This window comes from Seriola lalandi, unplaced genomic scaffold (assembly GCF_002814215.2).
Source record: "Seriola lalandi dorsalis isolate HSWRI2012SDOR001 ecotype SW California unplaced genomic scaffold, Sedor1 jcf7180002054337, whole genome shotgun sequence".
Taxonomy (NCBI): Eukaryota; Metazoa; Chordata; class Actinopteri; order Carangiformes; family Carangidae; genus Seriola; species Seriola lalandi.
The window spans coordinates 168,239-190,361 of record NW_019524890.1 but is presented as its reverse complement, the minus strand read 5'-3'; the positions used below and the strand labels follow the sequence as shown (position 1 = coordinate 190,361).

Genomic DNA, 22,123 nt, shown 5'->3' with positions numbered 1-22,123 from the left:
ACAACACTGCAAGAACTGTACCCATTGTTAAACAGGGATGCCTGGATAATGAATTCTTTGTGCAGTCAAGCCTGTCAGCAGCCATTTAAATTGCTTCGTGATCAGCTTTCCCCATTGACTATGACAGAACTTTCATTCCAAAATGTGAAGAGTCCAAAAAAAAAAAAAAAGGTCCAAAAATTGTGAATATCTTCCAGCAGAAAATTAGGATTTGTCACCTCATTCATATGCAAGTTTGTTCAAATGAAACAATTTTATCTGACAGTAACACATTAATTATTGCAATAATCATTTACCAGGGCAGAAATCAGTTTTAAGGTTTCTTCAATATTGAAGAGTTTAGTCATTGGAACAATGCTCTGGTCCACCCTTCTGGCATAAATTGTAACTACAAGATGTGAAAATTTACATTTCAATATTAATTCAATATTGTTGAATTTATATGCTTATTTTATTATCATTGCTATTATATCAGTGTGGCTGCAGTTCCACATTCATTCATGGAGTTCCTTTAATTTCCACATTCTCAACCCTGTCCAGTTTATGTGCTGTGTCCATGATCAATCCATTTATCAGGGAATTTGTCCTTAAAGGATGTTTTTAAAGTGTAGAATGAGCCACAAGTACAGATATGAAGGTCAGCTGGTGGAAGTTAGATAATTTCCTGTCAAACACTTGTGTACAAGTGAGACTTTCAGCAACTCTGAGTTATATGAAATGGAAATGTGGAAAGCCTCTGTGAATAATGAATGAAGCACCCTGAATGATGGGTAGAAAGAAAACTCATGGCAGCACCCACTTCCTTCATCAAGTCACTGGATCAATAAACATTAGTTTGCATGGCGATAAATAATCTCAAATTTGAAACATGCGTGATCATAAATAATAATAGGGAATAAATTTAATCTGTATATTTAAATTACTGTGAGGCAGAGATGTCATGTACAAAAGTTTTATTACATTTTTCACAGATTGTAAAATCATTTGAATTAATCAGTTATTTATATATTAAACATTTTAAAAACAGAAAAAAAAAAAAAAATGTGCCCCCTCATCACACAACCAAGCCAAACCATCACTTGAGCTGAGGTCACTACAGCAGTCGCTCTACATGACCAATTACTCCTTTTATAACAGCCTGAGGAATGCAGTACTATTGCATTATAGCTAATTCAACCTGAGCTCAACATCCCATTCAATACCATGCATTAGCTAATGAGCTTTAGCTGCTGACTACAGCTGCAGAACAGTAACAGATCTTACACCGGAGACTGACTCAGATGTCCTGTAGAAATAAATTCACTGACAGTGTTTCTGGAGGTCCTGGATTTAATGGCCCTGCTAAATTAATGACATCATACACGAAAAAAGGCATTTGTTAAAGCTAGGCACCTATTCCAGGGACAAGGTGAATGAGGCCCAATTAAGACAATAGTTCCATTTGAGATTAGAAAATGAAAAATCAGTGATTTAAAAAATCTTAATTATAAATAGACATTAGAGTTAGGAATCAGAAAAAATAAAAGACCATGAGAGAGTAAGTACCAGAAACTGTAAAAAAAAAAAAAAATTATAATAACAGCACTGTAATAAAGTATGAATTGGCAGTAATCAGATGCACTGGGTATTTCAACATCTTGAAAATACAAAACATAAAAAAAAAAAAAAAAAGGAAAACGTCCTCCAGCAGACAATTAAATGACATGCTGTAATGCACTTGGATGGATCTCGTCAAATGGAGTTGACCTGCTTTACGAAATGATAATAAAGTAGCTCCAGACGTTGGGTTCAGTTTCTGCAGTCAGACGCTGAACCTTCACCTGCTCATTAGTTCTACGTCACTGTGGGAAAACAGTCAGCTTAATTTAATTGTCAAAGTCTTCCTTCCATAGCTGCTTTTTATATCACATTCAACCGTCAGTTTGGCCACTCTGTTGCACATAAGTGTAACATCAGCCTCAGTTATGAGGTGGGGGAAAAAAAACCCCAGATACTAAAAGGCCAATTTTGTTTCAATACTGAGGTTATTAGCCAGCTGTGACAGGCCTGTAGCTTGTGTAAACTGTATGTATTTAGTGAAGCTTTTTAACTGCTTCACTAAGAACCACTTGCAAGACTGTGTGGCTTGTTGAGCTTGGAAAGTTTCATCCATCAAGTTAGAAAACAGGAGTTTAGGAGAAACATTCAGTAACTACTATTCTCTCCCTAATCACATACAACTCTGGACCTCAAAGGCCTTTAACCCTCTTCATATTTGTGCGGTGCTTTACAACCTTTATCCAAAAACACTATCAAAAAAAAAAAAAGAAAATGGAAGAAAAAAAAATGACCAGATGCTCAGAGTTCGTTCAGTCCAACATTTGATGTCCTAAAGTCCTTCTGGCTGAAAACGAGGCAGGCCTCAGTGTCAGTAACATAGCCCTCAAGAGAGTTACAGTAAGAGGCGACCTCACATGACATGTTTGTGGGGATCCTTATGTTAGACACCGATGGCAATGTTTCCATATAAAAACTTTACAGTGACCACCATGTCCGTTTTTCTCTGTGGCACGGTGAGCTCACGGTGGGCGTCTGTGATAAAGCAGCAGCAGCAGCACCAGTGCCGTCGCTACCTGGATGCATCAGGGATGATTCTCTTAAACCAGCGGCCCACGGCTACGTCTACTCTCAACACTAATGTGACCCCGATCAGCAGAGACACGCTGCTCACCAGGAACCCTGAGGCCTCAAACATTAACCTGAAAGGAGAAAAAAACCCTTTGAAATCTGTATTTTTCAAAAAAAAAGTGACACAATACTAGCAGCAAATATTTTTCAGAATTAAAATTGTTTGGAAACAATCTATATCAGTATTCATGCAACTGAAAAAAACAAACACAATAACGTTTCAAAAAAGATAAGAATTCCGGATGTATATTCCACAGTGTAAAAGTCCTGTATTCACCAATGTAAATTCACTGAACTGTGAGTTATACTGCGTTCATATCCTCAGTGAGTTTGTGTGAGATGGAAAATCCATTCAGGCACTTACTTGGGTGCGAAAACCTTCCACACCATTAGGTGTCTCCTGAGGATAGCAGCTGCACAGACTGAAGCAAAGACCTGTGATAGAGCAGAGGAACTGAGTGCTGTGATGTGATACACATTGAAAGAGTGGAACTGAGCCAAAGACATAAAAAAAAAAAAAACAATAGAATAAAAACTGAACATCACAGAAAAATTTGACTTTGTCCCAACTCATAGATTGATAATTTGAACTAGACATTTTAATTTGATGACCAAACACACAATAACAGATGACAATTGTGCCACTGCAATGTGTTTAATTACACAGCCTGAGACATCTCTTGGTCTATGGTCGCACCTGTGCTCCGTGAATAAAGAGGTAGCGTGTTGAGAGTTGTAGGAGAGCAGAACTGAACTGCTGGGGGTTTTCTCTCAGTCTCATCTCCATCACAGCGTCCTCGCCTTCTTCCCCACAAGCTCTTCCTCCTCTGCTGCCACGTACCTCGCACACCAGGGGCCAGAACAGCAGCAAGGGACAACCCACTGACGACAATCAGACATGGACACAGAGGGACATATTACGACACTCGTATTGAGACAAAATGTTAACCCACGATGACATTTTTTATGATTTCAACTTTACACCAAATAGAAATTTAAATGTTCTCTAACATGAAGTTAAAAGTGAAATTTTTATCTGTAAATCAGTTAAATTTATACTGACAGGCTATTATTTTATTTATTTATTTTTTTAATAAATAACGAGTATGCATTGCTTTTATTTTTAATAAGTAGTCACAATAATAAAGGCATTTTAACTTTGGTACTTTAATTTGTATTCCAGTTCTGTGTTGTATTGCACTTTGTCTTATGTCCCAGCAGAATCCTTTTACTTTTGCAGATGCAACCATCTTTTTCCTATTTCCATCATCCACTTAATAAAAGATCATGATTGATGAATTGTATTAAACTCACTAGCAGCTTTGTTTTGTCATTTGTCTGGTAAACTACCTGCAAACAGGATGTGTGAAGCAAATGTGTTGAGGGTAACCAGTGAGGCGGGCAGTATGGTGCCTGTGTGTCCATCAGGGAATCCCACAAAGGCAGCGCCCCACTGGATGGAGGGGAAGGTGGGAAGGTGACCTGTGGCATGGAAGAACTGGGTGGCAGCCAGGGACCACATCACTATTGGAGTCCAGGGCACATTAAAGCCGCCTGAGGAAACAATGAGTAAAAGGTTAAAGAACAAGGAGCATGTCAATACTAATAATTGTTGTGACTGAAAAAGAGGCAAAGGAAGCGCAAAACAAAAGATGTGTGATTTTGAATATCTTACCAGTATATGTCCCATGTAGGCCACTGAGGGTAGTGGAGGAGGCCTGAATGTGTAACAGGGCTCCCATTTCTAGCAGCAGCAGAAGGAAAGACAGAGCCATGCCCTCTGGGTGCAGCAGCAGCAAACCAATTCCCAGCAGGCCGCAGAACAGCAGCAACGGGGCAGAGTATACAGTTCCAAGCCCGTAAGCCTCCACTGCAGGCCCGCTGTCCACCTCGCTGCCCCTGCTCAGCTCTCCATCGTCCAGGGAACGACGCATGCGCTGGTAGATCTGGGGGATGAGGTGGTGCAGTTCGGCTTGGGGGCTGATGCCGGTGCTGGCTCGGTAGCGGGGCGGGGGTAGGGAAGAACCTCTGGCTGTAGCTGCAGCCCTGGTCTTCACGAACACAGTGAGAGGGTCTAGCCAGATCAGAAACAGCCCCAGCCCCAAGAGACAGAAGGCGGCCCTGGGGAGGGCCAGCTGGGCCAGGCTGATCAGCTCGGCCAGATTCCTGAAGCTGTCCTCCGGAGTGGCACTAACAGCCCAGTGGAGCCCCAGGCAGACAGACAGCAGTGGTAAGATCCAGCGGGCTGTGAACACTGTCCCACCTGAGGAGTTGAGGTTACCATAGTGACGGAGGCAACGTCTCAAGAGATATGTCCACAAGCCCAGGGAGAAGATAGAGAGGATGTAGTGGATGTTCTTCAGCTGGCTGTCCTGCAATCGAGAGAGAGGAGAGAGGAACGGCGATGGCTGACAGGAGCCCTGCTCTTCCCGACAGCCGTGAAAAGACAGGGAGAGGTAGAGGCTGCCAACAAGGAGTCCTACACAGGTCAGCAGGGTGCTGCTTTCTTTCCTCACAGTCGATGGAGACAGGGCTGGGGAAGGCAGAAGCCCAGCTGACTTCAGAGGGTCATGGCTGGGGGGTAGAAGTAGGCCGTCCCAGTTGAGATGGATAGGAATATAGAGAGCCAGAGAGAACATGAGAAAGGTCACTACCCGGCCTTCAGCAATCACGTAGCTATCTGAGAGCAGGGAGGCACAACGGAGAAGTGGAACCACAAGAGGGGGAATGAGGAGATGACGTGGGGTCAGCCAGTGCGAACACTTTGGAGCTTTAGAGCCATTCTTTGCCACTGCACTGGGTCTAGATCGACAAGCTGTCCAGAGCAAGAGAAGTTCAGAGCTGAGGGCAGCAGCTGCCACGCACCAAGCTACCTCGATGTAGCCCTGCGTGAGCAACTGACCCGCAACCGTACAACCCCCCGCTGTTAGTGCCACGGCAACTGGAGCCTTCAGTCCAGGACCATTCTCCCTGATCAGCACCACGGACAGCTCAGACAGGATGAAACACATCAAGCAGGCAAACGCCAGGATGGCTAAACCTGCTGCCATCTTGAAAGGGTTGAATCGAGCCCAGGTAGCTCGGCAGGTGTCTCTAACAGAGGTGAGGTAGGCCTGCAGCGAGGCAGCCAGCTCTGGGGAGGGTGACCGACCCTCTCTAATTGTGGTAAGGTACTCATAAGAGAGACGGGTGAATTCATCCTTCAGCTGAGAGAGGCTCTCTGGTGGGATGTCTTTGGCCATGCCAGAGTATGTCTCCAGGAAACGGTTTACCTTCAGAAACACAACGGTGACATGAGGTGAAAAAACACCTAAAACCCACAATTAAAAGAACATGCTGCAGGATATGTGAAGTCTGAAGTTTTTTTTTTTTCTGTATGGAAACACTCCTAACTGAGCAGACTACCTGTTTTGCATTGATCCACAGTGCCTCCAGCTGGCTGAGACCTCCAACTGCACCTTCCGTCTGCCCATGGGGAGGGAATAAAGGCAAGAGAACCTGCCCGACGCTGCTGTACGGGATGGGAACTCCCAGCAGCAGAGCCAGGGTTGGCACCAGGTCAGTCTGGGGCACCACATCCTGTTCACTCTACAAACATGAGAAAATAAAAGCCTGCCATGTCAGTTTACTACTCCATTTATCTGTGTTTCAAAAGGCTGCAGTGTAATGAGAAATTTGCACAATTTTTCATGTGTGACTTAAAAGGAGCAGCTCTGATGCTCTGAGATGTCTGATATGCAATGAGAAGATTTGCACAAAAAAACCCTGTCTCTGGTAGACAGCTCTACCCAGCATGTGGTAAACCGTTAGAGAGGCACATTAACATAAACTAAGAAAAGGAGGCTGGGAGATCAGTTAAATGTAATTAGTAAGTATTTCAATTTTGCCATGCTTGTTTAGAATAAAGTTTGGTATCAAAGAAACTGTCAAGTCCAAAAATATGGAATTAAATGTTTGGTCAGATTTGTGACTTTGTTTCCTTATTCTTTGATCAGACAGTTGCAGATTAATATTAAAACGTTGGCATTTTTACACTAAATTCTTTTAGCAAAGTTCTTGTAGTGCTGCTTGTTACCAGACCTAGTTAGAGCACCAGTAAAATATGCATAAAATAATCACAAAACAGAATTCACTTTCAACAGCAAAGGAAGATAACTGAAATTTTGTTTTCAGAAAATAAAAATCAACAGGTCAAGGTTAGTCTGTATTCTATAATTACTATTTGCAGAAACAAGCATCAACATATTTTTTGAACAACAAATAGCTAATTTCCCCAAAGTTGGTGTACTCCCTTAACTGCAAGCAGATTATGAATAAATGTCTTAATTAACTCAAGTGGTCAATTACCTCTGCAGTGACATTCATCGGTAAGATTGGTGGATTAACTCCCTCCTTGTAAAAAGAAAAGCTGATTGGTAAGTGAGTGTCTCAGCGTCTCATAGGGCGTCATGCCCAATAATGTCCCCTTTCATTATTAGTAGTGGTATTTTCTGTGTGCTCATGTAACGCGCAATTTTTCTACAATGTATTATTGCACTGCAATTATGGAAATCAGTGCTGAAGTTTACTTTGTCTAGTGTGAGATCCGTCTTTATCCCTGAAATGGCAGAGACCACCTGCCAGCATCAATTTAGCGGATTCAGGGAACTGCACAGCCGAGCATGAACAGAAATATTCATGCAAGGAATGGTGTGATGCTCCATGTTTGTGAGACAGCAAACGCTCCGGTGATTTGGAGAGACAAACATGACGTAAATGTGTATTTGCTGATAAAATAAAGACAAGCAAACACACAAACAGATAAGGGCAAATAGTTACGGGATCTTTCATGTTGTTCTGCTTCTTTATTTGCTCATTTGTGGACTGAGCTGATATGCCGCCGTTGTTCGACAGCATGTTCTTGTTCTGTGAGAGGGTTCAAGAGTCAAGTTTCTCGCTGCCAGCTGTGACTGAGCATATATGGAATATAATGAGTCTGTTCTGTGAACTTCCATCACTTTGTGCTTATCTCTCACTCTGCTCTGCATTTACTTTTAGTTAACTGGTTACTGGAATGTGCTTTTTAACAGAGACAGAGTGAAATCTGAAGTCAGTGGGACAACCAACCAAATTTAGTCTAACCAAGACATTTCAATTCAGCCTACTTTGATTTTTTTTTTCATTATCATTCTGCTTTTTATTATTTATTCAATTCTCAACCTTGAAAAATGATGTATTCCTGAATTGTATACATATTTATAATAGTAGTGATAACAGTAAATTATTTAATTAACATTAGGAATGGGCTAGAACAGGCTTATTTGTATTTTTTTTCAAGAGATCTATGATTTTATTGTGTGTACATTGTATGTGAAATTAGATTTTACACCATGTTTCTTTTTTATGTTTATCATCTTAATATCTTTTAATTAGATATAGACAACATGGGCAAATACTGTATAAAGAGCATTATGGAAAGCTCTTAAATGTGTGGGCTGAGTAACAATTAATGATTCATCCAAACTATTCCTTACATTTGTCTTTATCTTTTTCCTTACATACAGTAGATGCATAAACCAAATTCCTTGTGCCTGTATTTAAAATAATGAATTAACTCTTCCCTGAGCCTCTACACTTCAACAAACTTGTTTAAAATGCACAAAGGCTTTTCTTAAGACTGATTGGTTGGCTATGAGTATATGATCACAAAATAATTTTGAATGTCATTCTTTTGTATGACTATATTGATCAAATTAAAACTGACTGTGAAAAAGTTGGCTAGTTTACTGACCTTTGATGGGGGTCCCGGAAACAGAGGGGCAGGACTATAGAGGAAGATGGCAGCATCAGTCTCCTTCTGACTTTCTCCACCATGATCTCCAGTGTCCGTCATCCCATGATCTCCCATCACCACCAAGAGGGTGTCGTTCTGCAGACGGTCAATCACAGACCTGGAGGAAAAGGATGAATATGGTTTCAGGAAATATTCAAAGACAGTCATCTCACTTCCTTCCATTTTTTTCTATAAAAATGTATGAATTCTCAAATTCAAATCAGCTGATTTTAATTTTATATTGGTTGTTTTCACCAGCAGTGCTAATAATGGAAAATTCAAAAACATCCCAGCTAAGATTAACATAATAAAAACCTTTCATGTCATTCATAATAAGTCCTATTTCCATACTGTCCATGACTGTCTGGGTCAACGTTTTACAATATCAGTGTCACTATATGTGACCTGATTATCTGTAGTACTACAGGAACACTCTGACAGCACACGATAATGACAGCAGCTGGAGGATGCTGTGAAACAAACTGGTAGCAGCTGTACTGTTGTCTCACCTGATGACCCCATCCATCTGGGTGAGCTTGTCAGCCATGGCCGGGTGGTCGGGACCAAACCTGTGGCCACAGTGATCCACTCCAAGGAAATGAGCCACCAGGACATCCCAATCACCACCCATCACTGTCAGAACCAACACAAAGGGACAGATGGAGAGACATGAAGTGCAAACACAATACAGGCCTGGCCACAGTCTTCCATAAATAAGAAATGCCTCTAGTCCTAAGACTGTTTGCCTCAGGGCTGCCAAAATTGTTGTCTGACAGTTTTTTGACATTACCACTGGGGTGTGACAATGTGCAACATTTTTTTTTTTTTTTTTTTTAACGTCTCAGCATCAATTTAGTTGATTACAATAAAATAACAATGAAAACAAAAGGGCACCAAATTGTGTAAATGTACTTTACATATCATTAACATGCTAGGTGCTTATGGTATCGCATAGCTCTCCGGGCAGGTGTAAAACGTATGTTCTTATAGTTCCATAAAAGCATATTAAATAATACATACTGGTGGTGTAGAGGTGCTGGAGGATCCCATTGTCCACTGTATGCAGATCCTTGACATTGAAAGAGGGGAAGGGCAGAGAGCGGTAGAACTTCTTAGGAAAAAGATTCTCCCAAGTGTCATCGCCCATAAACACCACTCGCTTGCCTGTGTTAGGATACACACATTTAAAATTAACAAAATCAGACAGTGCCATTAGGTTATTCCATGACATTTTCACTTAAGTTATAAAACTTGGCAAAGCATATGAAAAATACAATTTAAAAAAACACGTCTGTGTGGCAATAAGACTCATTACATGCATATTTCACATTAAATTTGAGATGATACCTCCAGCATTTCTAGATTTCTAGACTAGAAAACATCTCAACTCTTCTATTTTAAAGTTCTATGTCTTATTTTCAGTTCGATTTGGTCAGTATTGTGATATATCAGGCTTTTGTGATATATTATAAATACACTAGCACCGCTGTCATAACAGATTCTCTTGTGATTGCAACAGTGGTTTATTATTCCCCTTTTACTCTTTTTCTGAGCCCTGGATTGCTCTGTGCTCTGGTAGCTCACCCAGAACCCAAAAGAGTTTATACAACAGCTGTTCTGGCAACACCTGTTCCAAAGTCATTCATTATTTTGTAGCTAGACCGTTGAAATGCTTGAAAGACACAGTACAGCAGCAGTTTTCAACACACACTGAGAACTGATAGACACTGTTTCCCCTCAGCTGTCAATAAACCTCTTTGAAAGCCCACTTTCCTCCTCAGTTCTACAAATAATATGATCTGTCATGCATGACTGTCTTATACCGTCTTATACGTATACACCTGTGTAATTACTCACCTACTTGAACAAACTGGTGGATGAGATTGTCCTCCAAGATGGCGCTGGACGCAAAGTTATTACCTACATCCACAAACGTGGGCAAGGAGCCAGTGGTGAAGCCCTTGATCCTCTGCATGGTGGTTGTAGGCGGGTCAGCACGGAAGGGGTACAGCCGGCTGTGAGAAGGCCTGGATGAGGCTGTCTCCTCCAGCACAGGCAGCTTATTCTCGTATGGTCGGGGCGTCGTGTTGTTGGGGTCAAAACGGGCGAAGTCGATCTTAAGGGCGTCAATGATGAGGAGGACAGCCCTGCGGAAACGAGGCTGGACGCGGCAGAAGTCCACTGGCTCCTCTCCGGGCTGCAGTACGTCTCCGCAGGTGCTGGTCCTGTTCACCTCCAGCCTCACCAGCAGGAACCCACCCACGAACAGGTAAATGCCCACAAAGTACATGGCGCATATGCAGAGGAGCAGGGACAGCACTGGGAGCCCCTTCATCCTAAACACACAGCAGCACAGGTGAAATTCAGGCACACTTGTTCCACACCAAGGTAAAAAAGTCAAGGGAACAGTGGGTCTGTTAGTGTCACCTGCTACACGAGATGCTAATGCTGGCAACGTGTAACTTCACAGAGACCTCAAGTTTCACCTAAACCAGTAAACACGGCACGCGGTGTTCAGACGTGACAGGTAATATTAACTAGCTAACGTTAAGATGAGGGCACGGTTAACGTTACTAAGTTAACGCTGTTAGCCGCGGCTAGGTCGCCTCGCTCTTGTCACTGACCTTGTACAGTGTGGTTTTCGTCCTCTCTCGGCCGCAGGGTGAACGTGAATGTGTGTGTGTGTTAACAACACAGGGGCACAGGTATGTCAGGTAAACAGAGAACGACGTGACACCACCCTCACCTTCATTGGGACTCCGGTACAATGAGATTAGATGGCTGGTGACGGCTAGGAACTTGAGTGGGCATGGAACCCGGCGGAAATTCACGGCGGACGGTTTTCTTTGTAACACGGCGGAACTTGCTTCCCTGAACTCGGTATTCAGGCACAAATTGATCTCAGTCGTTGGATAGAAAAATATAAACATCAATTACAATATAATCGCAGAAATAGTATTTCTTCTTCTTTGGCTAAACCAAATCACGTATGAGGTCTATAAATCCTTAAAAATTAAGAAATTAAAGGAAGAACGTGTGGACAAGAATTGAATGTTTTGTCCGTGGTTAGTTTGCATGAATATACGTTTTTATACTTCTGATATTTAAATCAGTGATGTAAATGAATGAAGTATTGCCAATGTTACTGAAAAACTTTCAGTATTTGTGATAATTACGAAGCAATAAAGTCCAATGCAAATGAAACTACACACCTCAGATATTTATGTCTGTAAGGCAAAGTAGAGGGCTCAAAAACTATGCAAAGGGAGGGAGGAAGCAAAGATGTGTCACTGTCACTATTTCAAGAACACAAAAACTCATTCAAAAAAATCTAAAGATCTTTTGTTAAATAAGTAAACAGTAAGTAGATTCTAAGTGAAGTCTGTCCCATGTCCATTATGGTTATAGGTTCTTTAATCATTTTAAGCTACATTTAGTGTACTCTTGTCAAATGATAGTATGAAATCTGGCATTTTGTTTCTCTCCATCATGCCCCATGGAACAAACACTGGGATATTTGTACCACACCTGGATTACCACTGTGATTTTAAGTGGTAAATACATAATAAAAAATACAATATATTTAATGAAAAACACACCTAGTTAACCAACTTAACAACTTTATTTTATTATGCTGGGAGTTTTTTCTGCATAACATTTTCCACACATTACATTTAAAGAAGTCCAGTAGTTTCTCATGAGTCGTTTCACACCATTGTCTTCTAACATCACTGTATATTTTTTAAACAAGTGCTTCACAACATCCCTTTCCACCACATCTTAAACCTTCTAATGAAGTTTTATCACTTTGTGAGAGTCTCAAATGACACATACTCAGATGTGCCAATTTTATTTTGCATTATGTTCCATAAACCTGTTGTAAGTATGAAAGAAACCTATGAAATGACGAACTTGTTAGCTTTGCAGAGAACCTTGAAATTTAATAAATATACCCATAAGACATAAGAGGTGAATATAGCTATAAACAGGAACATTTGTTCCTAGGGCTGACTTTGTATACTAACTAATTATCAAGAGGGAATTATTTCTGAATCATTTTACACATTCTCAAGACTATTTCTCAAGCAACTATTGGTTTAGCTTTTTCAGGGAGATGTTTTAATCAAACACAGGCCAAATTGTGAATTAACTATGCTTTAACTAGACCTCCTACCATTCTGAGACATCCAGCCAGCCATCGAATGTAGTAACTCAAAAGGTGCTGGTCCCAAAGATGCAGAAAACAGCTGAAGAACTCACTGATCACTGGCACTGATTTCTGTAAACTAGCCACACTGAAAGCAGATGGTTGACCTGAGCTGACTGTGTTTACCGCATTAATTCTAATGAACCCACAGAACCTGAAAACAGATATTTGGGCCAGCCCAGGAGCACAGGTTGCAAAGAGGAGAAAATATTAAACATGATTGAATGTTTTATCAAATGTCAAATTATTGAAAGTAGTGCGGTTCTATTCAAAACCTTTAAAGTCACTGCTATGAGTATATTTGGCTGGAGGCTGGTGTTTATTTCCCAATCTGACAATAACTGAACAGTGAAGATTACAAATCCTTTTACCTAAAAACATGTGGTTTTGTGAAACCTTCAGTCACGCAGCAATGCCTTGGAGCCCCCGCCGACTGACACATAAACTGCCTCCTCTGGTTCTGTGTCATTTACTGCTTTGAGTTCATTTTGACTTCGACTGCTACTGAGTTGATTCCGATTGGTTCTGAAGCTCTTCACTCTTCTCCTCCAGCGCTTCTGTCTTGGCAACTGCTGGGCTCGTCTTTGCCAACGTGCTGTAAATGGTCATGGCCTGAGAAGCAGGAAAATGGCGACAGTCATTAACGTTACAACTGACGACAACAAAAGCAACAAAGATAATTCATCTAGATGCTGTTAACATATATCTTTCAGGACAATTCTATTAAAGTGGCCCTGTTCTGAACATGAACAAAAATAATAATGCATGTATAGATACCTGTGTGACCATTCCGCTGATGTCACCAGTATTAGAGGGCAGAAGGATGGTGTTGGACTCTTTGGCGAGGTTCGAGAAAGCAGACACATACTGCTCGGCCACACTTAGCGAGGCCGCTGCATTTCCATTCTGCTCAACGCACAAAGAACATCATCAAAATTAACCAAAATAAGACTGTGAGCAAGGTTATCGCATTAGAAAAACAAAAATTACTATTCACCTGCTCAGTCAGAGCCTCTGACAACAGACGGATGGCCTTTGCTTTTGCCTCAGCTTTGGCCCAGATAGCTTGGGCCTCACCTGGAAGGAACCAAGTATTTAATTGGCAACATATAATCTGTGTAATCATCTGCATTGTGTCAGTAATTCAAGTATTTTCAGCCCAACAACCTCAATTTAAAACCTCAGTTAGAGCAACAGATATGAGAGAAAAGAGCCATCCCTCTAAGCACAGTAACTGCAAACAAACCACAAAGATAAAAAAAAAAAAAAAAAAACTATATTGTGTAACTAAATGCACCTACCAGCCGCTTGATTGATCTGCTCTGCTTTTTCTCCCTCTGAGGCCAGGATCTGAGCTTGTTTACGACCCTCAGCGACATTAATGGCCGCTTCCCTCGTCCCCTCAGACTCCAGCACCGTGGCTCTCTTTTTACGCTCAGCCTCCACCTACACAGAGTGAATAAAATGTGTTTGTTAAAACTTTTTCTGTGATTAATGGGTCTCTCTAGCATTCACCGGCATAGTGCTGAATTTCAGAGTGGCCTGCAAAGGAAATCCAAACAGAATAAAGACCTGTTCTTTCAGAGTCAACATATTACCCTCACCTGCATCTGCATGGATTCTTTGACACGAGGTGGAACATGTATATCTTTGATTTCATAACGGAGGCAACGAATTCCCCACTCATCTGAAGCTTGATTGATGGAGTGGACGATGTTGGAATTTAGGGACTCCCTCTCCTTAAAAGAAAAAAAAAAAACATAATGAAATAAAATGCAAAAATCCCCACCACACATTTTATTTTAAGAATACAGTAACACTGCTAATATGAGATGCAGCAGTAGTTTGTTGTTACCCTGAACACTTTGTCCAGTGTGAGTTTGCCCAGTTCAGAACGCATGGTGGTCTGTGCCAATTGTGTGACGGCATATTCTGGATCCTCAACACCGTAACTGGCCTGGGAACAAACACAAGTGACTGAGAGATTAAAAAAAACAAACATTTATATCAATATTATCAGAGTATAGCAGTTCTCATTTTTCAAGCATACCTTAAAAGGGTCTAGGATCCTTAAGTAAAGCACTCCATCAATCTGTAGTGTTACATTATCTGTAAAAATAATGAAATTCACACTTTTATTAAATTTTGTCCCTCAGGCTAAACTGCATATTCCTCAAGAAAATGATGGATGATCCACAAAGAGAAGTTGCCATCACTCTCATCCTCCCGTGACAGAAGCATCGTGTTACTTACCTAGAGATACAGCAGACTGCTCCGGGACATCAATCACTATCTCTTTGAGACTTTGCACATAGCGAATTCGGTCAAGTAGGGGTATGAGGAAATTTAAACCCTAGAAGAAGTCAAGCAGAAAATATATGAGTTTTTGTACTTTGCAATATCAGAGTTTTGGTCATGATGAAAAACAAAGTAAAATTCAGCCTAAAATTCGTAATATTGTGATTTAAATAAGTCAATATTTCATCAGCAGGTGTTTCTATTAATATTGTCCACCCAATTTATATTAATGAGGGAAGGCTAAAGAACAGAATCATCTCTCCATATAATGCAATACAGTTCAGCAGCACCACAAAACACATCCTTGAATCTTGAAAAACAGTAAAAAAACTGAACATTATAATCTTCATGAAGGCTAATTTATTAAAGGGTTGTTGTATTGGACTACATTCATTTTAGCTAGGTGTGTCTAATAAACAGACAACTGAGAATATCTTATTTTTGCAAGAATGCCTTCTAATTAACTTGTATTTGGAGTATGGTAGGTATTGAGAATAATGGATGATACCGGCTCTAAGATCCGGTGGAAGCGACCCATCCTCTCAACCACCCAGGCTTCCTGTTGGGGCACAAACAGGATCACAGTGTTCATGGGCAAGCTGGATGCCCATCGCTGCTGTGCTGGTGTTACCCACAACCTTGGCGCAGTCCGCTGGGTTTGCTACAGAGACACACAATTACAACAATAAATGCCATCAGATTTGCAGAAAGTCAGCTTGATGAATAAATTCTACTGTAATAAATAAATCTATTGTTAAAACATGGTTTTCACACCCAAGTCCTGACTGCAAATGATGATGTCCCTTGTACATAATTTAAGGAGATGAGGTTGCAACTAGCTATTATTTTTTATTATTGATTCATTTTTCAATGATTCCTCATTCAGTAGTTTATTAAGAGTCAAGAAACAGTACAAAATGCCACTAACAATTTCCCAGAGCAAAATTTCTATTACGTACATCCTGAAAATCCAAAGAGATTCAATATACAGTGTCAAAAACCAGCATATTCTCACACTGGGGAAATTGAACGCAGCAGATATTTGGCATTTCAGCTTGACAAATATCTAACTCAATCTTTGAAATAAGTAAAACAAAATCTAAGATGAGTAAAACATGAATATCTCAAAACCTATGCCTGGAGTACTGTACCGTTTTTACTTTCAGTTTAGCTGATTTGCTTGCAACAGCATCCAACTGTGTGTATTATGTAGACGTTAACACTGTAAAGTTTAAACATAGTCTAATTTTCTTGCCAGAAGAAACAGTTAACATGTCAGTCAGAAGTCAGCTTAAAAGGTTTCTCTCTTGTTAACTTCATACGTGATACTCCTACCAGGATGTAGAGTGACATTTCGTGGATTATTAACACACTGCTGCACGCTGAATGACACTAAGTAACTAGCTAAAGAGCCGGAAATAAAATAACATTTTAATTTACCTGCAAAAGAGCCCCGCCGGCCCGACACAGCGTTCTTAACATCATTCAAATACAGTAAAGTGATAGTAAAAATAAGATTCAGCTTCTTAAACTGGACTCTGGGCAAAACTCTACACTCATGTGAGTGACCCTTGCCGATCAGGAAATGAAAGTTACATCACTGGTGCAACGCTGAAAAACTCCGCCAGTGCGAGCAACAAGAACCGAACGACTATCGTTCCGCTGGCTCAGTCATATCTACTGCTGCTACTGCTACTATGTAGGAATCATGTACAAATAACCAGGATACTTATATTTCATACCAACATCATAACATAACCCACACCAAAACATGTGGTGTGTCCTCAGTAGTTGTAGTTCCAGCAGTAGTAGTACAAGCTATTACAAGCAGTATCAAATTTCCTGAACCCAATGAAAAACAAGCTCAGAAAACCTTGAGGTCAACATAGTACAAATATGAAATGAAAACTCTGAATGTAAAATTACAGCCAGTTAAAATTACAAAAAATATTCATTTATTTATTTATTATTATTACTATTATTTTATAAAAATAGTAATATAACATTTTTAAAAATATACGTTCACTGAAGAGATGAAAATTTAGTTGCAAGAAACGTTGCAAGAAAACTAGTAGATATTAATTGTGAAATTGTGAAAAATTAACGGTTCTTCTTTTGGGTAAAAAATTATTTTATTTAATCAATTTGATTAATGGAAAACAATCAATAACTATTTACACGAAAACATGTTGTAAAGGCTTATGATTTCTTGATGTTCCATAATTCAGTGAAAAATAAGTAATTGGTGAGGCTTAGAATACACATACAACATATCGCAAAAATAAAATGATGAAATTTTCAAGTTTTTCCAAGGTCCCATCAATTTAATAGAACTTTTTACTCTTTTTTCAAGAGAATGGAATGGCCCTTTTGCTTGGGTTTTACATCCGCACAAATTAATGATATTTTTTTGCAGAATTATTACTAGAGATAGCCACCTGCAGACCTCACAAATACAAACTTTGATGCAAACAGAACCAACAAACAGGATAAAGGCTAATAATTATGTGGACCTTCTATATAGCTCTGAAATACCCATTGTTATTCAAGTTTTTATCTTAACCATTAAATAAATGGACCCAATGTAATGACTCACTAAATACACCAGGTGGTAATGTTGGTTTTGTTTTAGCTCTCCTGCACCTGTAGACCTTCAGAAAAGACCAAACTCACATTTAAATAACTCTAACCTTACTGTTATTTAGGGGCCCTTGGTTTATGTTATAGCTGTTCAACGGACACTTATGTGTCAGCTTAATTAAAATAACTATAAACAAATTAAAAAAATTATTAGCTGATAAATAATATTAATAATTGAGAAACTAAGAAATCAGTGGTCTAGTATGTTGCAGATACACTATGGATAATCAAAAACCATAAAATTGTTAACTTCTAGAAATAGGCCTACATTTTGTCTGGAAAAAAAAACATATGTTTACGTTTGAATAAAGGAGACCAATTATAAAGCCACAAGAGAAAAAAAAGAGTAAAAAGGACAAGTAATGAAACAACTCCAAGTCTCGCTCTTACAAAAAGTTCTAGGTCTTTAAGTCCGCTTTGGATCTGTCTGCGTCACCTGTTTCATCCGCCAACCTGTCCCTTTCAGCGATTGGTCGGTTTACTTTCAGTAACTCCTCCCTTTAGCGCAGCACCGCTTTTTGATTGGACAGATCAAACGACAATGACAGGTGCCTCGCCTCCGCCCTTCCCCTCTGTCACTGCCCTCAGGTTGTCGGTCAGTCTGAAAAACCTGTGATGAGAGTTATAATAATGGCGTGGCCGCGGCGGGGGGCTGCCGCTCTCTGCCCATGTCCGGCATCAGAAAACCACCTGTAAACATCGACGAAGAGTTTATCAGCGATTGGTTAAAGTAATTCAACGGACGTTATAATGTAACCGGACGGAGTAAATCTCCGCTGAGAGCCTGCTTTACAAACTGTGTCAAAGTATTGGATTTTCGCTGGAAGCGCTTTGCCATGTCGTTACTGTGTGTCAGAGGTAAGTTTTAGTCTGTTTTTTAAATTTCTTTACACGTTTTGAAACGACATTAAGCGTTAGTTTAACAGGTCAAACCTCAGTTTGTTGGATTCAATCTGATAATGTCAATGAAATCTTACAGAACAAGTTTTCTAGCAATAGGCACCCCCTCCCTCCTCAGGCAGTCACAATGATAGAAAAGTAGCTTGTGCATTTGTCCTGACGTGATTTTACGTTTAAATTCCCAGCCTCCTCATAAGGAGGATAATGAAAAACAAGAGACAGACTTGAGGTTGTGTTCCTAACTAGGATATGGCATGTTGGAGCTATTTTATTGGAGCAATGCACCAGCATCAGACCAGCTGTTTTAGCTTCACAGAGCCACCATTTGCTGGTTTATATTGACTTTGAGATATTACAAGAAATATGAACAAATACTAGCTGTGGGCATAATTTAAAGTCACTTCAGAATGATCCCAGTTCCCATTACAGGCCTAAATTGGAAGACAACTGACAAACTGATTTATAATATATATATTAAATGAAGGGTTATTGGATTTGTGAGTAATGTCAGTAGCCTGGTACAGAGCTCAAATTGGTGCAGGGGCATGGCATATGGGTCTCTGGGATCCTTGCTGTTAAATTCAGTGGATGACAAAATAACTGTCTTTTTAAGCTTTTGCTATCCCCTCACTGATATCTTTCCAACATTGGTGGTGTATAGGTAGACTTTTATTATACAGAGATCCACAATCGAATAAAATGTTTGTTTTTTAGACGGGTAACTTTTCTATCCTCAATTACAAAGGTAAATTAAATTAAATGTAAATCTTTTAGGAGCCCAAATGATAACAATATAATACGCTTTACCAACATTACAGTGACAGACACGTTTAAAACCTAAAATTATACTAAAGCAAATCAACATCAGGTTGGTTTAACACACACGCACGCACGCACGCAGACACACACACACACACACACATAATGTTGGAGAATCCTTCTCTGCTACAGCATCCTTTACAGAGGCAAAGCACATTATGCAATACCCAATTCTGTGACAACAAGACCAATGTCCAGCAATTTGGTCCAGTGCTGCCAGGAGGGAAGAGAGAGAGAGAGAGAGAGAGAGAGAGAGAGAGAGAGAGAGAGAGAGAGAGAGAGAGAGAGAGAGAGAGATGCTTCAAGCTCAAACCAAAGCTTTAGGCTTCTTTTCTTTTAACCACATACTTCATTTTTAAACAGTGCTTCATATAAAGATTTTAAACAGGGCATCAACTAAGGCTTGTTTACAATGCAAGACTTGAAATAAGGAATTTTTAAGGCACAAGATGATGATCGAGTAAAAGTTTTTGGTATCTGATACTGAAAATTGGGGAAAAAATTGATTATTAGGCTACTTAAAGTGAAGCACTGGCAACATATATCCATCCAGTTGTGTTCTCCCTGATAAATGTAGACAGGACATGATCATAAAAATTCAACATTAAAATACTGAATCAAAGAAAGAACATTTCAGGCGTTATTTCAAATGAATAAGTTGTGTGCTCATTTATCAAAGAAAGTCCAGTGCTATAAATAACATAATAACTGTCTTTATACCTTTAAGTCCCATTTCTAATCTATAGTTCCCTTTCCAGTAGTAGTTTGATTACCATATGACTCCTCTGTGGCTCTGTGCCAAATTGATGTTGTCCTTTACAGATATGATGCGTGAAATATCATCGAGCATTTGGGTCAAAAAGTGAGTTTTAAACTTTTGTTTGCTTTTGGGTTCAGAGTGGACTTCAAGTTGAAACTGCAACTAAAGCTACAGTAGGGTTTAAAACTTTTTTTGTTGTCTTAAAACGGAGAGTAAAGTGCTTTCCCCTCTCTAGTTGTTTTCCATCCTATCACCCCCCCCCCTTCCTTTTTTTTAATTTAAGTAAATTCTTTGATGGTAAAGACAGTCGGGATTTCAGGCGCCCTGTGTCATCACAGATCCACCAAATTCTGTTCAAATATCCTTCAGATCCCTCCACTAGGACCTGATTACACAATCAAGCAAACGCCTTCTGTCATGATCTTAAGTCTCTTTAATACCTTTCCAAATGTTATCAAAGTCTCTGTTGAGGAGTGACTGTCACAACCCTCATCTTTGTGTTACCCCCTCGTCCTCGTGGTAGTCGTATTAGCCTATCCTAGAGGTATTTTGCTCAGTCATGGTGCTTCTGGGTTGTGTGTCTGTGTCTATATATTCCTTCCGCCTGTGTTTCTGATTTCTGAATGTGCTGGTTGTTTTGTGCAGCAAACCTTTTTGGCAGTGGGTGCGTAATCCCACAAAACCTGCTGCTAAAATCATTGATAACCCGCCCTTATGCTGCTTGTAGTAAATTTGCATTGCAAGCTTTCTGGCTACTTCAGTGAGTCATTTAATTGGTGGCAAAGTAGCTTAAATGTCAGAAGAAAGAAAAAAAGAAATTATGAAAAATTAAAGATGATCTTGTTTTGTCTGACAGACTTTCCAAAGCCCAAAGATATTCAGTTTACAATCATTGAAGATGAAGATACCAACAAATATTCAAAGTAAAAAAGCTACGAGCAGAGATTTTTTTTCATAAAAATAAGTTAAAACAGTGAATCTATTATCAAAAACAATTGATTAGACTCATTTTTTTAATTGGCATATTGTTGCAGCTTTCAAGTTCTGTTTACAGGAAACAAGTGGCAAAATGTTAATCTGTACCATTTAAAGAAAAAAATAAATAAATGAAATTGTGCCATCACAACACATAAAGATTACAGTAGTTAGAATAAATGCTTGTAAAACTGGTGATTATCAAACCAACTTGCAGATTGTCACAGCTTTTGAAACTTTACACGTCTAATATTATATTTTGTAAAAATATTTTTAAATCATTAATATCTTTATTTTAAGATAGGCGTGGTGCCTCCACTATTAAACATTATGGGAAACCTTGGTTTATATATGAAAGTTAAAGACTGACCCAACCACATGTGGCACAAAAATCACTTTTGACACACTGTTAAATATGGGCAAAGTCAGATCATCACATCATTACGTCACGTCAGTCTTCATCACGTCATCATCACGCATATCTGTGGTGGTCAGCGTCCTCTTGGCAGCAGGAAGCACAACATCTTTTGGATCCATGAAATGTAAGGAAATCAGTTTAAAACTGCCTGCTCCTTCTAAAATAAAAATAAATCTAGGCATTTTTGTGTAAAACCTGGAAACAATGAGCCTCAGAAGTGATCCGGACATCAATACACCAAGCTGGGAAAGAGAAAAAAGCACCTCGCAGGGAAAAGGTCACAAAGAGGGAAGTCATTTTTGTACCACTTAATTCACAAAGTTCAGCCCAGTGGCTCTGGATGTTAAGAGTTATTGTACAAAATGGGACCTTTCACTATAGAGCTCACACATTGTCAATCTATTGATCAGAGTTATGGCAAATGAAAGCGTGTAGGAGTTATGCAGCTCATAGATGAAAGGGGAAAGGATGCTTGGGCGGGGGTTACGTGATTAGCGGATGTTGTGACTCATCCCCTGATAGCACAGCTTGGCAATGTTGCTTATTGATTGCCAGTCGAGAAGCTCCATCTCCATGGCGATGTCTTTACACAACAGCTAAGTGGTTGCCCTTACAAGTGGACATTTG

General features: G+C 39.8%; 3 protein-coding genes and 1 long non-coding RNA gene across 5 annotated transcripts in view; 2 read left to right on the top strand and 2 right to left on the bottom strand.

Moving 5' to 3' along the window:
• Positions 1-938: 938 nt before the first annotated feature.
• pigo (phosphatidylinositol glycan anchor biosynthesis, class O) lies at positions 939-11,272 on the bottom strand. The gene is made up of 11 exons (XM_023407521.2): positions 11,104-11,272; positions 10,337-10,815; positions 9,500-9,643; positions 8,989-9,112; positions 8,438-8,597; positions 6,073-6,255; positions 4,343-5,939; positions 4,018-4,221; positions 3,365-3,549; positions 3,032-3,102; positions 939-2,738 (listed from the first exon to the last, which is right to left on the bottom strand). Exons 2-11 carry the CDS (start codon positions 10,812-10,814, stop codon positions 2,609-2,611), a joined length of 3,276 nt encoding a protein of 1,091 aa, XP_023263289.1. The 5' UTR covers position 10,815; positions 11,104-11,272; the 3' UTR covers positions 939-2,608.
• On the top strand, positions 10,613-15,420 carry LOC147819060 (uncharacterized). The gene is made up of 2 exons (XR_015437323.1): positions 10,613-10,748; positions 14,843-15,420. It is a non-coding gene; the product is annotated as an uncharacterized LOC147819060 (long non-coding RNA).
• On the bottom strand, positions 12,083-16,574 carry stoml2 (stomatin (EPB72)-like 2). The gene is made up of 10 exons (XM_023407522.1): positions 16,425-16,574; positions 15,493-15,645; positions 14,940-15,039; positions 14,737-14,795; positions 14,542-14,643; positions 14,291-14,425; positions 13,988-14,132; positions 13,684-13,763; positions 13,464-13,592; positions 12,083-13,298 (listed from the first exon to the last, which is right to left on the bottom strand). Exons 1-10 carry the CDS (start codon positions 16,467-16,469, stop codon positions 13,188-13,190), a joined length of 1,059 nt encoding a protein of 352 aa, XP_023263290.1. The 5' UTR covers positions 16,470-16,574; the 3' UTR covers positions 12,083-13,187.
• A 1,662-nt stretch (positions 16,575-18,236) lies between these two features.
• unc13bb (unc-13 homolog Bb (C. elegans)) overlaps positions 18,237-22,123 on the top strand; it is a 64,582-nt gene continuing 60,695 nt past the window's right edge. For both annotated transcript variants that reach the window (XM_087174310.1, XM_087174309.1), the window contains exon 1: positions 18,237-18,482. In XM_087174310.1, coding sequence (XP_087030436.1) covers positions 18,461-18,482 — 22 coding nt within the window. In that variant the 5' untranslated portion in view covers positions 18,237-18,460. The remainder of the gene's footprint in view (positions 18,483-22,123) is intronic.